General features: G+C 37.4%; 1 protein-coding gene across 1 annotated transcript in view; it reads right to left on the bottom strand.

Annotated features, from left to right (window-relative positions):
• Positions 1-14854, bottom strand: part of LOC148846543 (UDP-N-acetylglucosamine diphosphorylase 1-like) — a 35985-nt gene extending 21131 nt beyond the window's left edge. Inside the window, exons 1-4 of the mRNA XM_088953309.1 lie at positions 14571-14854; positions 14186-14240; positions 13917-14068; positions 11991-12030 (exon numbers count right to left, since the gene is read on the bottom strand). Of these exons, the coding sequence (XP_088809435.1) occupies positions 11991-12030; positions 13917-14068; positions 14186-14240; positions 14571-14726 (403 nt within the window). The 5' untranslated portion in view covers positions 14727-14854. The remainder of the gene's footprint in view (positions 1-11990; positions 12031-13916; positions 14069-14185; positions 14241-14570) is intronic.
• Between the last annotated feature and the right edge of the window lie 1350 nt (positions 14855-16204).

The raw sequence follows: 16204 nt of genomic DNA, 5'->3' as shown, positions 1-16204 counted from the left end.
TCGCTTACCACATAAGACTCTCTTGACAGTAAATCTGATTGAAGGTTACAACAAAGAGAAGAGAAGAGAAGAGAGGAAGGAAGAAATGTTGAGGCAATGGAACAATGCTGGTGGCGCCAGCTTCATTATAATATATAGGGCGAAAAAATAAGAAGGGAAATGACCTTTCTGCCCCTACTAAGTGATTGTACAATAATAGATTAAAATAAAAAAAAGGCTTTAATCAGCCAAACAGACCCTAATGAACATAAAATCAATTATTTAAACACTTTCAACACTCCCCCTCAAGTTGGAGCATAGATGTCAATCATGCCCAACTTGTCACACAAACCATTATGCCGCACATGATGAAGGCCTTTGGTGAAGATGTCTGCAAGTTGTTCTTCTGAGCTGACATATGGGGTGCACACTTCTCCACTTACAAGTTTCTCTATAACAAAATGGTTGTCCACTTCAATGTGTTTTGTCCTATCATGGAAGACTAGATTAGCTGCAATGTTGATAGCAGCCTTATTGTTGCAATAGAGTGACATAGGGTTGCTAACTATAAAACCCAATTCTCCTAATAGATTTCTTATCCACATGATTTCAGCAACTCCATGGGACATAGCTCTGTATTCTGCTTCAACACTAGACCTAGCCACCACACTTTGCTTCTTACTTCTCCATGTGACTAGGTTCCCCCCTACAAAGGCACAATATCCACTGGTAGACTTTCGGTCATCAACTGCCCCTACCCAATCAGCATCAATATATACCTCCACCTTTAAATGTCCATGTTTTTGGAACAGAAAACCAGCTCCAGGAAACTTCTTGAGGTATCTAAGGATCCTTTCTACAGCTTCAAGGTGAGTTGTCTTAGGATTGGCATGAACTGATTAAGGACACCCACTACATAAGCAGTATCAGGCCTGGTCATAGACAAATACAAGAGTCTCCATACAAGTCTCTGAAACTTCTTCACATCTTTCAAGAACTCTCCATGACATCAACCAGATGATGGTTAGGTTCAATTGGTGAGTCAATTGGTCTCACCCCCAGTTAGACTGTATCTTCTAGTAGATCTAGTACATATTTTCGTTGGGAAATAAAGATGCTCTTGTGAGAGCGAGCAACTTCAATTCGAAGGAAATAACGTAAGGGGCCTAGATCTTTCACCTCAAATTGAGTGGTTAAGAACTTTTTTAGTCTCTGTATTTCAACCTCCCAATCTCTTGTGATCACTAAGTCATCCACATACACAATTAGAGTTGCAATTTTCCCTTCACCTTTCTTTACAAATAGTGTGTGATCTGACTAGCATTGTTTGAACCCCCATCTATTGAACTGCTGAGTGGAACTTACTAAACCCGGCCCGAGGAGATTGTTTTGAACCCATATAAAGATTTTTTTAGCTTGCACACTTTCTGTTCACTGCCTTTTGCACAAAAACCTGGAGGTTGGGTCATGTACACTTCCTCTTCTAAGTCACCATTCAAGAAAGCATTTTTTATGTCCAATTGGTGAAGTTCCCAGTTAAGATTTGCTGCCAGTGAAAGGAGAATTCTAATAGAGTTCATCTTGGCTACTGGGGCAAAAGTCTCTGCATAGTCCACTCCATATACTTGTGTAAAAAATTTTGCCACCAGTTTGGCCTTGTACCTTTCAATAGTTCCATCAGCATTGTGTTTCACTGTGAACACCCACTTACACCCTACCGGTTCCTTCCCTTCAGGAAGACCCACCAACTCCCAAGTGCCATTTTTGTGTAATGCATCAATCTCTTCCTTCATTGTATTTGTCCGTTCAGGTTTGGATAAATCTTCTGCCACATTCTTAGGAACGGGGATACTATCAACAAAAGAGAGGAATGCACGATATGAAGATGAAATATGATCATAGGACACAAAGTGAGGGATAGGATGGTTAGTGGTACAAGATCTAGCACCCTTTCTCTTAGCAATAGGAACATCAAGATCATTAATGGTAGGGGAAATCAACATTGAGAGGAGCAGGCATATCAATAGAAGCAAGTGTACCTGGCTGATGGGAAGGATCAACCTCCGTTGAAGCCGATGATGTTGGTTGCATAGTGTCAGGTTCCACGGCTCTTGAACTCTGTTGGCTTTTGTGGCGGCGAAGAAAGACACAAAATGGAGGAGGGTCAGGTAGAGGAGGTAGTTGAGTCTGAGCCTGTTTCTCCTCAACCCTATTCTCCCCTTGAGGAGAAACCGAGAAGAAAGGTTGATTCTCAAAGAATGACACATCTATTGAGACATAGTACTTACGAGAGACGGGATCATAGCAACGGTACCCCTTTTGAGATAGAGGGTAACCAAGGAAGACACAAGTAATAGCACAAGGATCAAGTTTACCCCGAGTAGGTGACAAGTTATGAACAAAGCAACGACACCCAAAAACACGCATTGGAATGGGGAACAACGGAGTTGTAGGAAACAAAAGCTGATGTGGGGCCTTATACTCTAGTAACTAAGAGGGCATACGGTTGGTGATGTATGTAGCACACAGAACAACATCCATCCAAAAGCTCTTCAGAACATTCATATGGATTAACAAGCCACGAGCTACTTCAAGAAGATGACGGTTTTTTCTTTCAGCAACACCGTTTTGTTGAGGTGTCTTAGCACAACAGCTTCATTGAAGTGATCCACTCGAAGCAAAGAATTTTGTGAGATCACTATGGAAGTATTCCTTTGCATTGTCCGATTGGAAAATATGGATTTCAGTTTGGAACTGAGTGAACACCATGCGTTGAAAGTCTTTCACAATTTTAGGCACTTCCTCTCTAGATCGCATAGGGTAAACCTAGGTGTATCTAGAGTAATCATCGATCAAGGTAATGAAGTACTTGTATCCAGCCTCAGTAGGTAGAGTAACAGGGCCCCAAACATCAGAATAAACAATATGAAACGGAAATTCAGATCTTTTATTTCTCAAAGGAAAAGAGCTTCTACAATGTTTACTCAATTGACATGTTTGACACTGCAACTGACTCACTGACAAAGACTCAAACAACTTTGGAAACATAACTTTTAACGACTCAAAAGAAAGATGACTAAGATAACTATGCCATAAATAGGCTTGACTCTCACTGGACAAACTCAAAGACTCTATAGCCACAAGACCAGCTTTATTCTCCAACACGTAGAGGCCATCCACCATGCTTCCTCTACCAATCGTCTTTCCCGAGGCCAAATCCTGAAACACACATGAAGATGGATAGAAAGTAACTGAATAGTTCAAGGAGTGCGTAATACTACTAATGGAAAGCAGATTTATAGGTAATTTAGGAACATGTAGTGCGTTAAAAAGGGTAAGGCCGAGTGGGAGAGATATGGTTCCTTGGCTGGCTATGGTGGAGAAAGAGCCATCAGCTAGTCTCACCTTATCTCTCCCAGAGAGAAGATTGTATGCCTGAAATAAATTTGACTTACCGGTCATGTGGTTTGAGGCTCCAGAGTCAATTACCCAAGGGGAATCAGAGGTACGAGATGACACATGGAAGGCAGTGGCAGTGTTACCTGAAGCAGATGCAAAAGAGGTAGGATTAGGACCAGTATCCATCTAGCGAAGAGTCCTACCATATAACTCCAAATGGTCACGGAAGGAATTAATGATCTCTTCCTTAGGGTCAGAAATGGGATGCCTTTCCTAAGTTACCATGGGACCAGTCTCTTGAGATGCCATATTAGCTAAGTTATACCTTTTTTGATTCTGCTAACTTGGTTTCTTGCCCTGATCAGTTGTTGACTTCTTATCCAAATCCTGTGCCCATTTAGGTTTTCCATGGAAATCCCAACAAGTATCCCTGGTGTGTCTTGCCTTCTGGCAGTGAGTGCACCAAAGCTTACTCTTATCGTCTATTCTCTTCTGAGAGTCACCCTTCTTAGAGCCACCTCCAACGTTAGTATCTGAACTTCCCCAGACAGCTAGAGCAACTGGCTCCCCCTCTATAGAATTCATCACATTTCTTCTACTTTCTTCTGACTGAACCAAGGCATAAACCTCCTGAACTGATGGCAAGCCTTTACTTCCCAAGATTTGCACCCTGATGGGCTCATATGAAGGATTCAGCCCCAAGAGGAAGGCAAATACACGTTGCTGAGATACAAGTGATTTATATGCCTTTGCATCCTCATCACACTTCCAGTTAACATTCTGATAGTGATCAAGTTCTTTCCATATCGATGTCAGATCCGAACAGTACACCGAGAGACTCCTTTCTTCCCGCTTAAATGTGGACGATTCAGCTTGCAGTTGGTATATCTTGGCATAGTGTCTCTGCTCTGAATAGGTGAACTTTGCTTGTTCCCATATTTCACAAGCGGTTTCGGCCCACATAAAAGTTTTTCTCACCTGTGGCAGCATGGAAACCAAGAGCCAAGACATCACCATACTATTTTCTTGGTTCCATCTATCATATTCAGCACTTCCGCTCTTCGGTTCCTTCACTTTCCCATTGATGTATCCTATTTTTCCCCTAGCAGTGATGTAGAGTTTTATTCCGTTAGACCATTCAAGGTAATTTAGACCATCAAAGGGAATGACAGTCGTGGAGAAATCCATTCCCCCACTTATCCCATTTTGATTTCCAAAAATCCCTGAAGTAGCAGAATTCTCAGAAGACATGGTCAACATAGAATTTTTTTATCAAAAAACTTCAACTTAGGATCCCTCCTTGTATCAAAACAAAAAACTCCACACACAACAAGTGATTAGTCCACCCACACTACAGTTTTTGGACTTAATCTGAGCACAAGACCAGCACCAATTTCCAGAATAAACAAGATGACAGATCTGATTTTCAGACCTGTACGGAGTAGCCCAGCCTACTAGTTTTCTCAGCAGGTCTACAAGCAATAATCACAAGGGGAGATCTTTACACACAAGGCATCAAGCCAACAAGTAGAGAAAACAGGTCATACGTGACCTACAGCAGCCTTTCACAGGTACAGGATCACATGATCCAAAACAAACAGAGGAAAAACCTCACAAGGGTGTGCTAACATTCAGTGGTTCAGGTCCATTCGTTTTCCTCTTGATACACAACCAAGGGAAGAGAAGAAAAGAAAAAAAAATGGGGCGGTACCAGTTGCAGGTCTGATTCGAACAACCCAGATGTACTCCTCTGTTCTGCCCAGATTCAGCAGCTTGAAGAAGACACTTGATCACCCAGTTCAATGGCCACGCTCTAATACCATCTTGACAGTAAATCTGATTGAAGGTTAAAGCAAAGAGAAGAGAAGAGAAGAGAAGAGAAGAGGAGAGGAGAGGAGAGGAGAGAAGAGAAGAGAAGGAAGGAAGAAGTGTTGAGGCAATGGAACAGTACTGGCGGCACCAGCTTCATTATAATATATAGGGCCAAAAAATAAGAAGGGAAATGACCCTTGTGCCCCTACTAAGTGATAGTACAATAATAGATTAAAATAAAGAAGGCTTTAATCATCCAAACAGAGACCCTAACAAACATAAAATCAATTATTTTAACACTTTCAACAGATTCCAAATGCACCACTCCATTTTGACCATCCACCAAAACTGAGTTTTACTTTCCCCATTTCAGTCACATCGCATTGCCAAGATACAACCTATCTTTGATGAAAAAACCAGCCACTGTGGACCATCAAGATTGGGTCCACTGTAACTCCTTTGTACTCCTTTCTAAGCATCACCCTATGTGCCACTCTTATCATACAAAAGTTAATAACAGTATTTGAATCTTGACTTTTTTCAGAAGTACTCATTATACACTAATATCTAGTATCTATTAATATCAAGATTGGGTCCACTGTAACTCCTTTGTACTCCTTTCTAAGCATCACCCTATGTGCCACTCTTATCATACAAAAGTTAATAACAGTATTTGAATCTTGACTTTTTTCAGAAGTACTCATTATACACTAATATCTAGTATCTATTAATATCAGTATCATGTCTTGTCCGCACAATTATGGTTAAGCATGTTGAGATACCCGGTGTCATAGGTTGCTTCTGAAATAGAGAGAGTTTGTTCATTGAAATTACACACTGTAGTTGCATGCATATCAATGCTAAATCTGAATCATGAGAGGAGAATCAGATTAGATTAACATTTGTTCTAACATTTTCTCCCACTCCTAGCTTGGGTTTGAAGTTTACTGCAGTTGTATAAAGGCTGATTAGAAGCTTATGTTTTCTAAGATTTTGGGACAATCAGTTAGCATCTTTTCATTCCATTCACTATATCTTAGCATTGTAAACAAATCCATTCATTGTCCTTTTTATAACATGTAGTCTACACTCTACAGATTATCATCATCTGTTACAAAATCAGATATGTTCTTAGAGCTAGTTTATTTTGCTGATGTCCATCAGATGAAACCTACACACTTAAAAAGGAAGACAAAACAATATTCAAATCAGAATTATTTGAAGAGGAAGCATGATTCACCCAAAAGGAAGATAAAACAATATTCAAAATCATCTGCACCAGAGCATCACCTCAAAGAGTACCAAAATCAACCCCCACTCCATAAAGAGAAAAAGAAAAATAGAAAATTCTTGGCAACTCTCATTCTTGAATTTCTAATAGTAGTCGATCAAGACTACAATCTGTCTTGAGTTTAAAAAGAAACAAATATTAATTTGAAGAGGATAAGAAGAGAAGAAGTACACGAAGAGGAATTCAGAAGAAGAGAGAGAGGGTCATAACTTCTGCCAGCCCACTCTTATGATTTATATAAATGTTTGACTAACTGTAAAAGGGCTAATTGCCCTTACTGCTTACATGGCAAAAAGAATAAAAGAAAACTAATAATAAAAACTGAAATAAGTACCAACTAATACACTGTCATAACTAACTAAAATATTACTGCCATACGAACACAGTGGGGACCACATCAGTGGGGTCCACATCAGTGTTCTCTACACTCCCCCTCAAGTTGGGAATAGATATTTATCATTCCCAACTTGCATAGGTCTACTTCTAACTTCTTCCTTGGAACAATTTTGGGGAGAAGATCTGCGAGCTGCATGCTAGAGGTGATATACGGAAGACACTTCTTGAGATGAAACCCTTTTTCTAACAAAATGTTGGTTTACTTCAATATGCTTAGTTTTGTCATGCTGTACCGGATTATGGGCTATATTAATAGCAGCCTGATTATCACAGTACAACATTAAGGGCTTCTCATAAGCAACACCCAACTCCTCAAATAGTGATTCAACCATAGGATTTCAGCCACACCATTTTCTATGGACTTATATTCAGCTTCAACACTGGAACCAGAAACAACACTTTGTTTCTTACTCCTCCAAGAGACAAGGTTACCTCCTACAAAAGCACAATATCCAGAGGTAGATCTTCTATCATCAACATTCCCAACCCAATCAGCATCTATGTAAACCTCTATCTTCATATGATCATTATTCTTGAATAGTATACCTCTACCTGGGCACCTCTTCAAATATGCTAATATCCTCTCAACTGCAAGTTCGTGAGTGGTTCTAGGAGAGTGCATATACTGACTGACAACATTGACTGCATAACTGATGTCCAGTCGTGTGAGACAAAGATAAAGGAGTTTTCCAACTAACCGTTGGAAAATAGCTTTATCTTCAAGAAGCTCTTCAACACCCAACTTTCAATTTCTTCCAATAGGTCAAGAACATACTTTGAGAAACAAAAATCCCATGTTTAGACCTAGCTACCTCAATACCCAAGAAGTATCGTAGCTCTCCTAGATCTTTTACCTCAAACTCTTGATGGAGTTCTTTAAGAGACTTAATCTCATTGTTATCATTCCCTATCACTATAATATCATCCACATATACAGCAAGCAAGGTCAAGGAAGAATCCACTCTCTTAGTGAACAATGTATGGTTTAACTGGGCCTGCACAAAACCGAATTTTTCAAGGGCTTGTCTGAATCTATCAAACCAAGCTCTGTGAGACTGTTTTAGTCCATACAAGGCTTTATTCAACCGGCAAACCTTCTTTCATGTTTCTGCATCATAAAATCTAGGAGGCAACTACATGTAGACTTCTTCTTGCAAGTCTCCATTGAGGAAGGCATTTTTAACATCCATCTGGAACAAAGGCCAAGAATAACTAGTTGCAAGGATAATAAAACTCTAATAGTGGTCATCTTTGCTACTAGAGCAAAAGTCTCCAACTAGTCTATACCATAAGTGTAAGTAAATCCCTTTGCAACTAGTCAGGCCTTATACCTTTCAATGGAACCATCAGCATTATGTTTCACAATAAACACCCATCTACATCCAACTGGTTTATTCCCTTTAGGCTGGTCAACTAGCTTCCAAGTATTATTCCTTAAAAGAGCATCCATTTCAACTTTCATTGCATCTTTCCACTCAGGAACTGACAAGGCTTCCTGCACTTGGATGCAAGAAAGGACCTATAAGAAGGGGAGAAGTGATCATAAGACAATAACTGGGAAATGTAGTGGGTTGTGGATGTGGTGCAATGCCATTTGCCTTTACGGACTACAATGGAGAGGTCAAAGTCATCCAATGGAGGTAAGGGCTCAACAGTGGAAGGTATCTCAGTGGAACTCTAATCTGATAAAGGAACTTCTGATGAGTTAACCCCACACTCACTACTCTCCCCCTAAGGAGAAACCCGAGGATAATAGGGTACATCCTCAAAGAATGTAACATCCATAGAGACAAATCTCCTCCCAGAAATGGATTCATAGCAGTAATATCCCTTTTGAGTTTGTGCATAACCGAGAAAAATACATTTGGAGGCCTTATGATCAAATTTGGAACGACGAGGACCAAGAATCTGAACAAAGCAAATACAACCAAAGGTTTTAAGGGGAATAGTAAACAATTCCTTATCAGGATATAAAAGGGTAAATGGAGGTTTCATATCAAGAACCCGTGAAGGAACTCTATTGATGAGATACACTACTGTAAGAATAGCATCTCCCCAGAAACGAATAGGCACATTGGAGTTAAACATAATGCTTCTAGCCACTTCCAATATGTGCCTATTCTTTCTCTCAACAACCCCATTCTGCTATGGTGTATGAGGACAAGTACTTTGGTGGATAATCCCATGTTCAAGCAAATAAGAGGCTAATGTGTTGGCAAAGTATTCATTCGCATTATTGGATCTGAAGATTTTAATTTTGACCCCAAATTGGGCTAAAATCATCTGATGAAAGATTTGGGTCAAAGCAGGAACCTCATCTCAAGAACGCATAAGGTAAACCCAAGAAAAACGAGTATAGTCATCAACAAGCAATAAGAAATATTTGTATCCCCCCATAGAAGTGATATGATAAAGTCCCCAAACATTGGTATGCACAATATCAAAAGGATTACTACTTCTTTTATCACTCAATGAATAAGATGTTTTACAATTCTTTGCAAGCTCACAACTTTCACATCTCAAACTGGACAATTGAACATACTCAAACAAATTAGGAAACAAACACTTCAAAGAGCAAAAAGATAAATGACCCAACCGATCATGCCAAAGCATAACCTGACTAACCAACTAAGAAACAAAAGACTTCCTATATTCACTATCTTCCCAATGAGAACTCTCTCCAAGCAAATAGATCCCATTCGTCTCATGGCCAGTCTCAATCACCTTCCTTGTCTCTAAGTCCTAAAAAACATATCAGTCAGGAAAAAAAGTTATTGAAAAACTGACTGAAAGCAAGTTAGTACTAAGTTTAGGAACATGAAAAACTGAAGATAAGGAAATGGTATTAGACAACTTGATGTCTCCCTTGCTAGAAATGGGAACAAGGGAATCATCAGCAATGGGCACTTTATCTTAGATAGAAGATAAGTGATAGGTAGTAAATAGTGATGGCAAGCCAGTCATATGGTCAGATGCACTTAAGTCTATTACCCAACAATGTTCAGTATTACTTGGAGCTAAAGCATGATAAGCTGAGGCCTGAGTACCTGAATGAGCAAAAGTTGATGTTGGAGGAGCTGATGACAGCTGAGATGATTGAGCTGAATTGCCAACTTCTTTTTTCAACTGAGTCAGGGCAGCCCAAACAGCAGCTAGGGTGTCTAGAGGTGTGCCTTTTGTTCCTGAGTTTTGCTGGAACTAGATGAGGATGTAGCTTCCAACAGGTGTCTTTAATATGCTTAGGTTTCTTGCAATGTTCACATACCAGATCCCACTTGTCTTCCTTCTTTATATCCCTCTCCGTATCACCCCCAGACTTAGGTTTAACTGCTGCCAAGGCTGGTTAGAAAGGCCGATGTCGCATCATAACCTTTCTCCTAGTCTCTTCACTATGCACTAAGGAGTAGGCTTGTGATAGGGTCACACTGTCTCTTGTTAGTAGTTGTTGTCTCACAATATAATATTCAGGATTCGAACCAGCTAAGAACTCAAAAACCCTATTAGTTTCAACTTGCTTTCTATGGTTTTGTACATCCTTCTGACTTTCCCACTCAAGTGTTTCTAGGTGGTCAATTTCATGCCACAAAGATTTCAAGGTAGAGAAGTGAACCGAGACTGGTTTCTCTTCTTGCTTAAGGTTGTTAGCCTCACATTTCAGCTCATAGGCCCTAGCAATGTTAAGGGGTTGGGAGTAGTTCTCTTTCATGACATCCCAGATTTCGTTAGTTGTTTTTGCCCTCAAATAGTTTCAGCTGATATGTGGCTGCATAGAGTTGCACAGCTGTCATAACCAAATAGTTCTCCTGAACCCATTTGGTATAAGTTTGGTCCTCCTTAGGTGGTTCCTTCACATCTCCCAACAAGTAGTTCAGCTTCCTCTACCCCCAATGGCCATCATGGCCGATTGAGCCCATTCTAAATAGTTTGATCCATCAAACTTAATAGTTGTAATCTGAAAGGTATTCTCAGACATGTTACCTAAACTACTAGTCCCAAAAACACCTTCCCTTTGATTCTTGAACTCCATTCTTGATCAAGAATTAATAGAAAACCTTTTTTTTAACTACTGTAATAAGAGAAACAGCGCCCAAACAATTGATAACGCCGGCCTAGGTCTTCCAAAGAACAAAAAACACAGTTCTGAATGAAACAAATCCAAATTCTGATCTGAAACCAACAACAGTTCTGAATTTTAGGGTTTTCTCTCAGAACCCTAAAAAACACAGGTGAAAAGGCAAAGATTTTCCAGCCGCACCTCTCGGAATAAACCAAGATGATCTTTTCTAAAGTCGATCTCAAGGAAAAAGGCTTACTTTATGAAAAATTTCTGGCCGCCACCTTCTAATTGATGCAAAACCCTAATCTTGAGGATCTGAAGCTTCTTCTAATTCTTCTTGATCATTGGAACTCTCCCAGGCTTCTACAATCTCCTTAATAGCAGCCGCTTACTGCCAATAACCTCCAAGAATCAGCCGATCCACCTTCTCTGTTGAAAAGCTTCCAAACCTAGGAAGTTCTCATGTAGTCGGCTTAATTAGACTAGCATAAGAACTCCTAGGTCGGCTCTGATACCAAGTAGTCGATCAAGACTACAATCTGTCTTGGATTTAAAAAGAAACAAATACTAATTTGAAGAGGAGAAGAAGAGAAGAAGTACATGAAGAGTAATTCACAAGAAGAGAGAGGGTCATAACTTCTGCCGACCCACTCTTATGATTTATATAAATGTTTGACTAACTGTAAAAGGGCTGCATTAACCTTATTGCTTACATGGCAAAAAGAATAAAAGAAAACTAATAATAAAAACTGAAATAACTACCAACTAATACACTGTCATAACTAACTGAAATATTACTGCCATACGAACACAGTGGGGACCACATCAGTGGGTCCACATCAGTGTTCTCTACACTAATGAACTGATGATCCTTGAATTCTTACATGATATGGTACACGGTATTCTTTTTTCAATTTTCCATTTCTACAAGCATCTTCCATGATGCATATCCAAATTGATTCAAGTGTGTTCCATATTAAGATAAGAACTGTCAACCAAGAGAATTCAGTTCTAGGACATTGTTTAAGTAATCAAGTACTCAGATTAGTTGCTTACTAAAACATCCCTTGGGGTCAGAACTACCAAGCCGTGTCCCCTGCATTCACATTTCAATTATGAGTAAAAATGGCAAAATCACTCAATCTAATACAAAGAAAAGCATAATGGGTATTTAAGTACAAAAGTACAACAACTAATGAGCTAAAGAATAAAATTAGAAAAATAGAAAGAAAATGAACAGAACTACTAAACTAGAATCATACACTATAACATATTCCCCACAGTATTTATTGAAAAAGGTAAGTATTACATCAAAAGGCAAGCGATATATATCTATATATCTAGATACCTATAACATCAATTTTGATGGGAACCAAATATTATCCTCAAATTCCCATATAGAGAGTTGAGGGATCTTACTCTTGGATGAAAAGCAATAATTCTTTTTGCATCATTTGTCCCCCTTTTCCTTAATCTGAAATTGAGGATGGATATTAAATAAATATTTCATATCTTTTTTCTTCCAGTTTCTTCGAAGGCAATATAAATTGAGATAGAGAGGAATAAATAGTCTCATATCTTTCCTTTTTTTTATCTTTTTGAATATGTAATTTATTGGGTTTTTTCCTTCAATTTGTAAAGCAGAATTGAGAGAGAGACCCATGTCTCCTTAGTCCTCTTCTCAAATTTTATAATTTCTAAAATAACTTAGCCTTAGTTAATTGGATTAGGAAATTTTACTAGTATTTTTAGGAAAAAAGAAATTTAAATTCTCCAACATATTTCCTTAATCTCGTTTTTATTATAATAATTGATTAAGAAGTGTATTATTTGAAACCACATCTCCTACTTTTATAAATTCGTCATTATTGATCAGAAATAAAGAAAAGTCTAGCCTTGGACTAAATAGTCATTGCATCAAGAGTACCGGGGGAAAGCCTATCACAATCAAAAGAACCCACTTTGCATTTTATTAATACCATACCCCACCCCACCTACTAGTTCTACTCCCAAGTAGCTAACAATTGCTAGTTTATACATGGGCCACTCACAAGATAGGACAGGACTGTAATCTGATATCTTTATCAGAACTTTGAGAAAAAAAATAGTTGCAGGAAAGCAACCAAAAAGAAAGAGAAAAATCAGAATTTCATCATAATTTAGAGGGAAGGAGGGAGGGAGGGAGGAAGGGAGAGAGAGAGAGAGAGAGAGAGAGAGAGAGAGAGAGAGAGAGAGAGAAACAGAATTTCATCATAATTTAGAAATTACTTTGTTGTTTCTCAAACAATAGTGATATTTAACAATACAAACTTGGCCTGGCTTCTAATACCTATGGAACTGGGTTTAAGGCCCAACATTCCTTACTAAAATCTCTGGCCATGATTTGAAGCAGTTCATATCTTCAACAGATATAACTGAAAAACTGGATAATTATACATCAGAGACCACCTAAGTCCTAATATAAAACAAACAAAGATAATGTAATTATACTCTTATCTCTAAAAGGTAAGGCAGTTGGCATTTTCCATTTTTTCAGATCATCAAAGGCCTAAACATGTATTCCTGAATTCCTTAAGTTGCATGCATTTGTACCATCTCTCTCAAGCTTAAATGAGCTTCAGTTGCCGACTCAAATCTGAACAGGTTCCAGTTGGGAAAAAACTGAAGAACTTATTGGAGCATTATTCAATAGTGTGCCTATAATTGTTTGGTGCCAACTAAAAAGGAAAACAATAATTAATACTTTTCTTCCTCTTTTTCCTTTATTCACATGCAGAAAGATATAATTATAAGCGAAGTTGTTATGTGTAGCTATTTATCAGAAAGATGATCCAAGAAAGACAATGATATCCTACAATCTACTTATTAATTAAGAAAAAAGAGATCAATGCCATATTATGCGTATGCATGTGTGGATCAGCTGTGCTAAAATACAAAACCTCAAATCAAGCAGTAACCAACTAATTGAAACAAGAATGGCACCTGCCCTCCAGAGAGAAGCAACACTGCCAACCTCCCTTCTGAGATAGCTTTCAGGCCCATCTTCCACCATCTCTCTCTTTCCTCAAGTGTTCGCACTTCGACAGTCGATACACAAGACTCCGGAACAGGCTCAATTGCCGGTATGGGAAGTCCTGAATGCGCCCCAAAAGATTTGAAAAGGATCAGGAAACAACGATCTAAACTAATTTAAAAAAAAAAAGATACAACTTCGAATACTTCAAAAATAAAGAAGAAAAAAAGAAATTCACCTTGAGATCGAAGTGAGCACCGGATTATCCGATCTATTCTTGGAAGATCTAAGCTCTGAGGAAAACAAATCCAATAGAAACAAATCAGAGTTCCTCTTAACTTGAAATTCCGAAAAATATCAAACACATTTCTCCCACTTAGTTATGTAAACCTTCGAATTACTCAATATGCAGCCGAAAATACACTAATTAGAGCACAAATCTGACTTAACAAACTGAAAAATAACTCAGTTCGAATAAAATCAAAAGTAGCAATGCAGCATATGTAGAAGAAAGATCTTAAAAATGCAAATCGAACATGAAGTAGCGGAGTCAGATTGCAGGGATCGAGAGTTAAAAGATCTGCATGAATTCGAAAAAAATGCGTTTATAATGTGAATCATACCTCGATATCCTTGACGAGAAGCTCCCGTTCTTCTGGAGAGAGTTCGTCCCAGAGGGAGAAAACGTCTTCTTGACCATAATCCTTGAGCCTCTCAAGGAGAGCTTGTGGAGGAGACGATGCGTTACCGCCCGGCGTTGTAGTACCCAGTTCGCTCATATTCTCTCTCTCTCTCTCTCTCTCTCTCTCTCTCTCAGAAGTCTCCCCTCTCACAGTCCCACTCTACCTTGCTTCAAAGCTCTGTCATGTTGGCCATCGGGCTTTTAAAGGAAGAGATAAACAGTGACGAAGAAGACAGACGGAAGAACCAAACGACCAAAACGAACTTGCCATTTGCCGATATCGGATCGCCCGATCCGGATCTCATTGGTCCGACACTGAGACTCGGCGGGATCTACATCTACCTCCTGAATATCGCCCGAGTCACTGTGGGCCAAAAGTCATTCAAAAAAACCGTCTTGCATTAAGCCGTACAGCGCCTTGAATACCGTCGATCTGGTGCATCATTCATCACCAGTGCACATTGAGTCAAACAGCGATCAAGCTTAAAATTTTTTTCTTTTTCCCAAGTTAATGTAACTATTTTTTAGGATTAACTAGTGAACTGAATACGGAGAAGTTATATATATATATAATAGATATCATTAATTTATTTATTTTTATCTTTTGGAAAACTAAATCAGAGAAAAAATAGTTAGTATTGAAAATGAAAAATTATTTGAACTTTTGCAAAAAAAATAATAAGAAGAAGAAATAATTAATATTATTAAATTACTATTAATATTTTACTAATTATAAAATCAGAAATAATTATAAGATTACAATAATAATAGTAATAGTAATTTAATATTTTATAATTAATATGAAGTAATTAATTTGTTGTAATTAAATATTTTATTTAATTAGTCAAGTAATAATTAAACAATTTAATTAATACCAAGTTGAAAATTAAACAATTTAGTTTATAATTGTATTATTATGTTATTATATTGTTAAATTTAATGATAATAATATATACAATGATAATGATTAACATTACATAATTATCAGTAATTAATAATAGCATTAGGTGATTAATAATAAAATTACGTAATTATCAGTAACTAATAGTAACATTACTGAATTAATTATGAGTAATTAATAATATTAATACTTTAAAACAATTATTTTTATTTTTGTTCTTAATTATCAGTAATTAAATTGTAAATAAATAATTTTTAAATTGTAATAAGCAGTAATTAATTACAGTATTTTAAAATGTAATTAACAGTATTTTGAAAATTACAGTAATTATTATTGATAGTTACAGTGTTTTAATAAATTACTATAAAAAATTAAAATTAATGTGTTTATTAATTAGCAGTAATTATTTTTAAATTGTAACAAATTACAGTTAACAGCATTTATTAACAGTAATGTATTTATTAATTAATAGTATTTTTAATAATTACAGTATTTTTAAATAATTAACAATACTTATTAAAAAACAGTATTATTTAACAGTGCATCATACAGTATAATATATTTATTAATTAAATAACAGTAATTAATAGTGCATCATACAACAATTACCAATAATTATTTTTTAATTAACAAAAAGTGCATTTAATTTAAAATAATTAAAAGTGCATCATACA

This window comes from Nelumbo lutea, chromosome 7 (assembly GCF_056320005.1).
Source record: "Nelumbo lutea isolate HS-2025 chromosome 7, American lotus-T2T, whole genome shotgun sequence".
In the NCBI taxonomy this organism is placed as follows: Eukaryota; Viridiplantae; Streptophyta; class Magnoliopsida; order Proteales; family Nelumbonaceae; genus Nelumbo; species Nelumbo lutea.
This window is presented reverse-complemented; position numbering and strand designations above follow the sequence as displayed.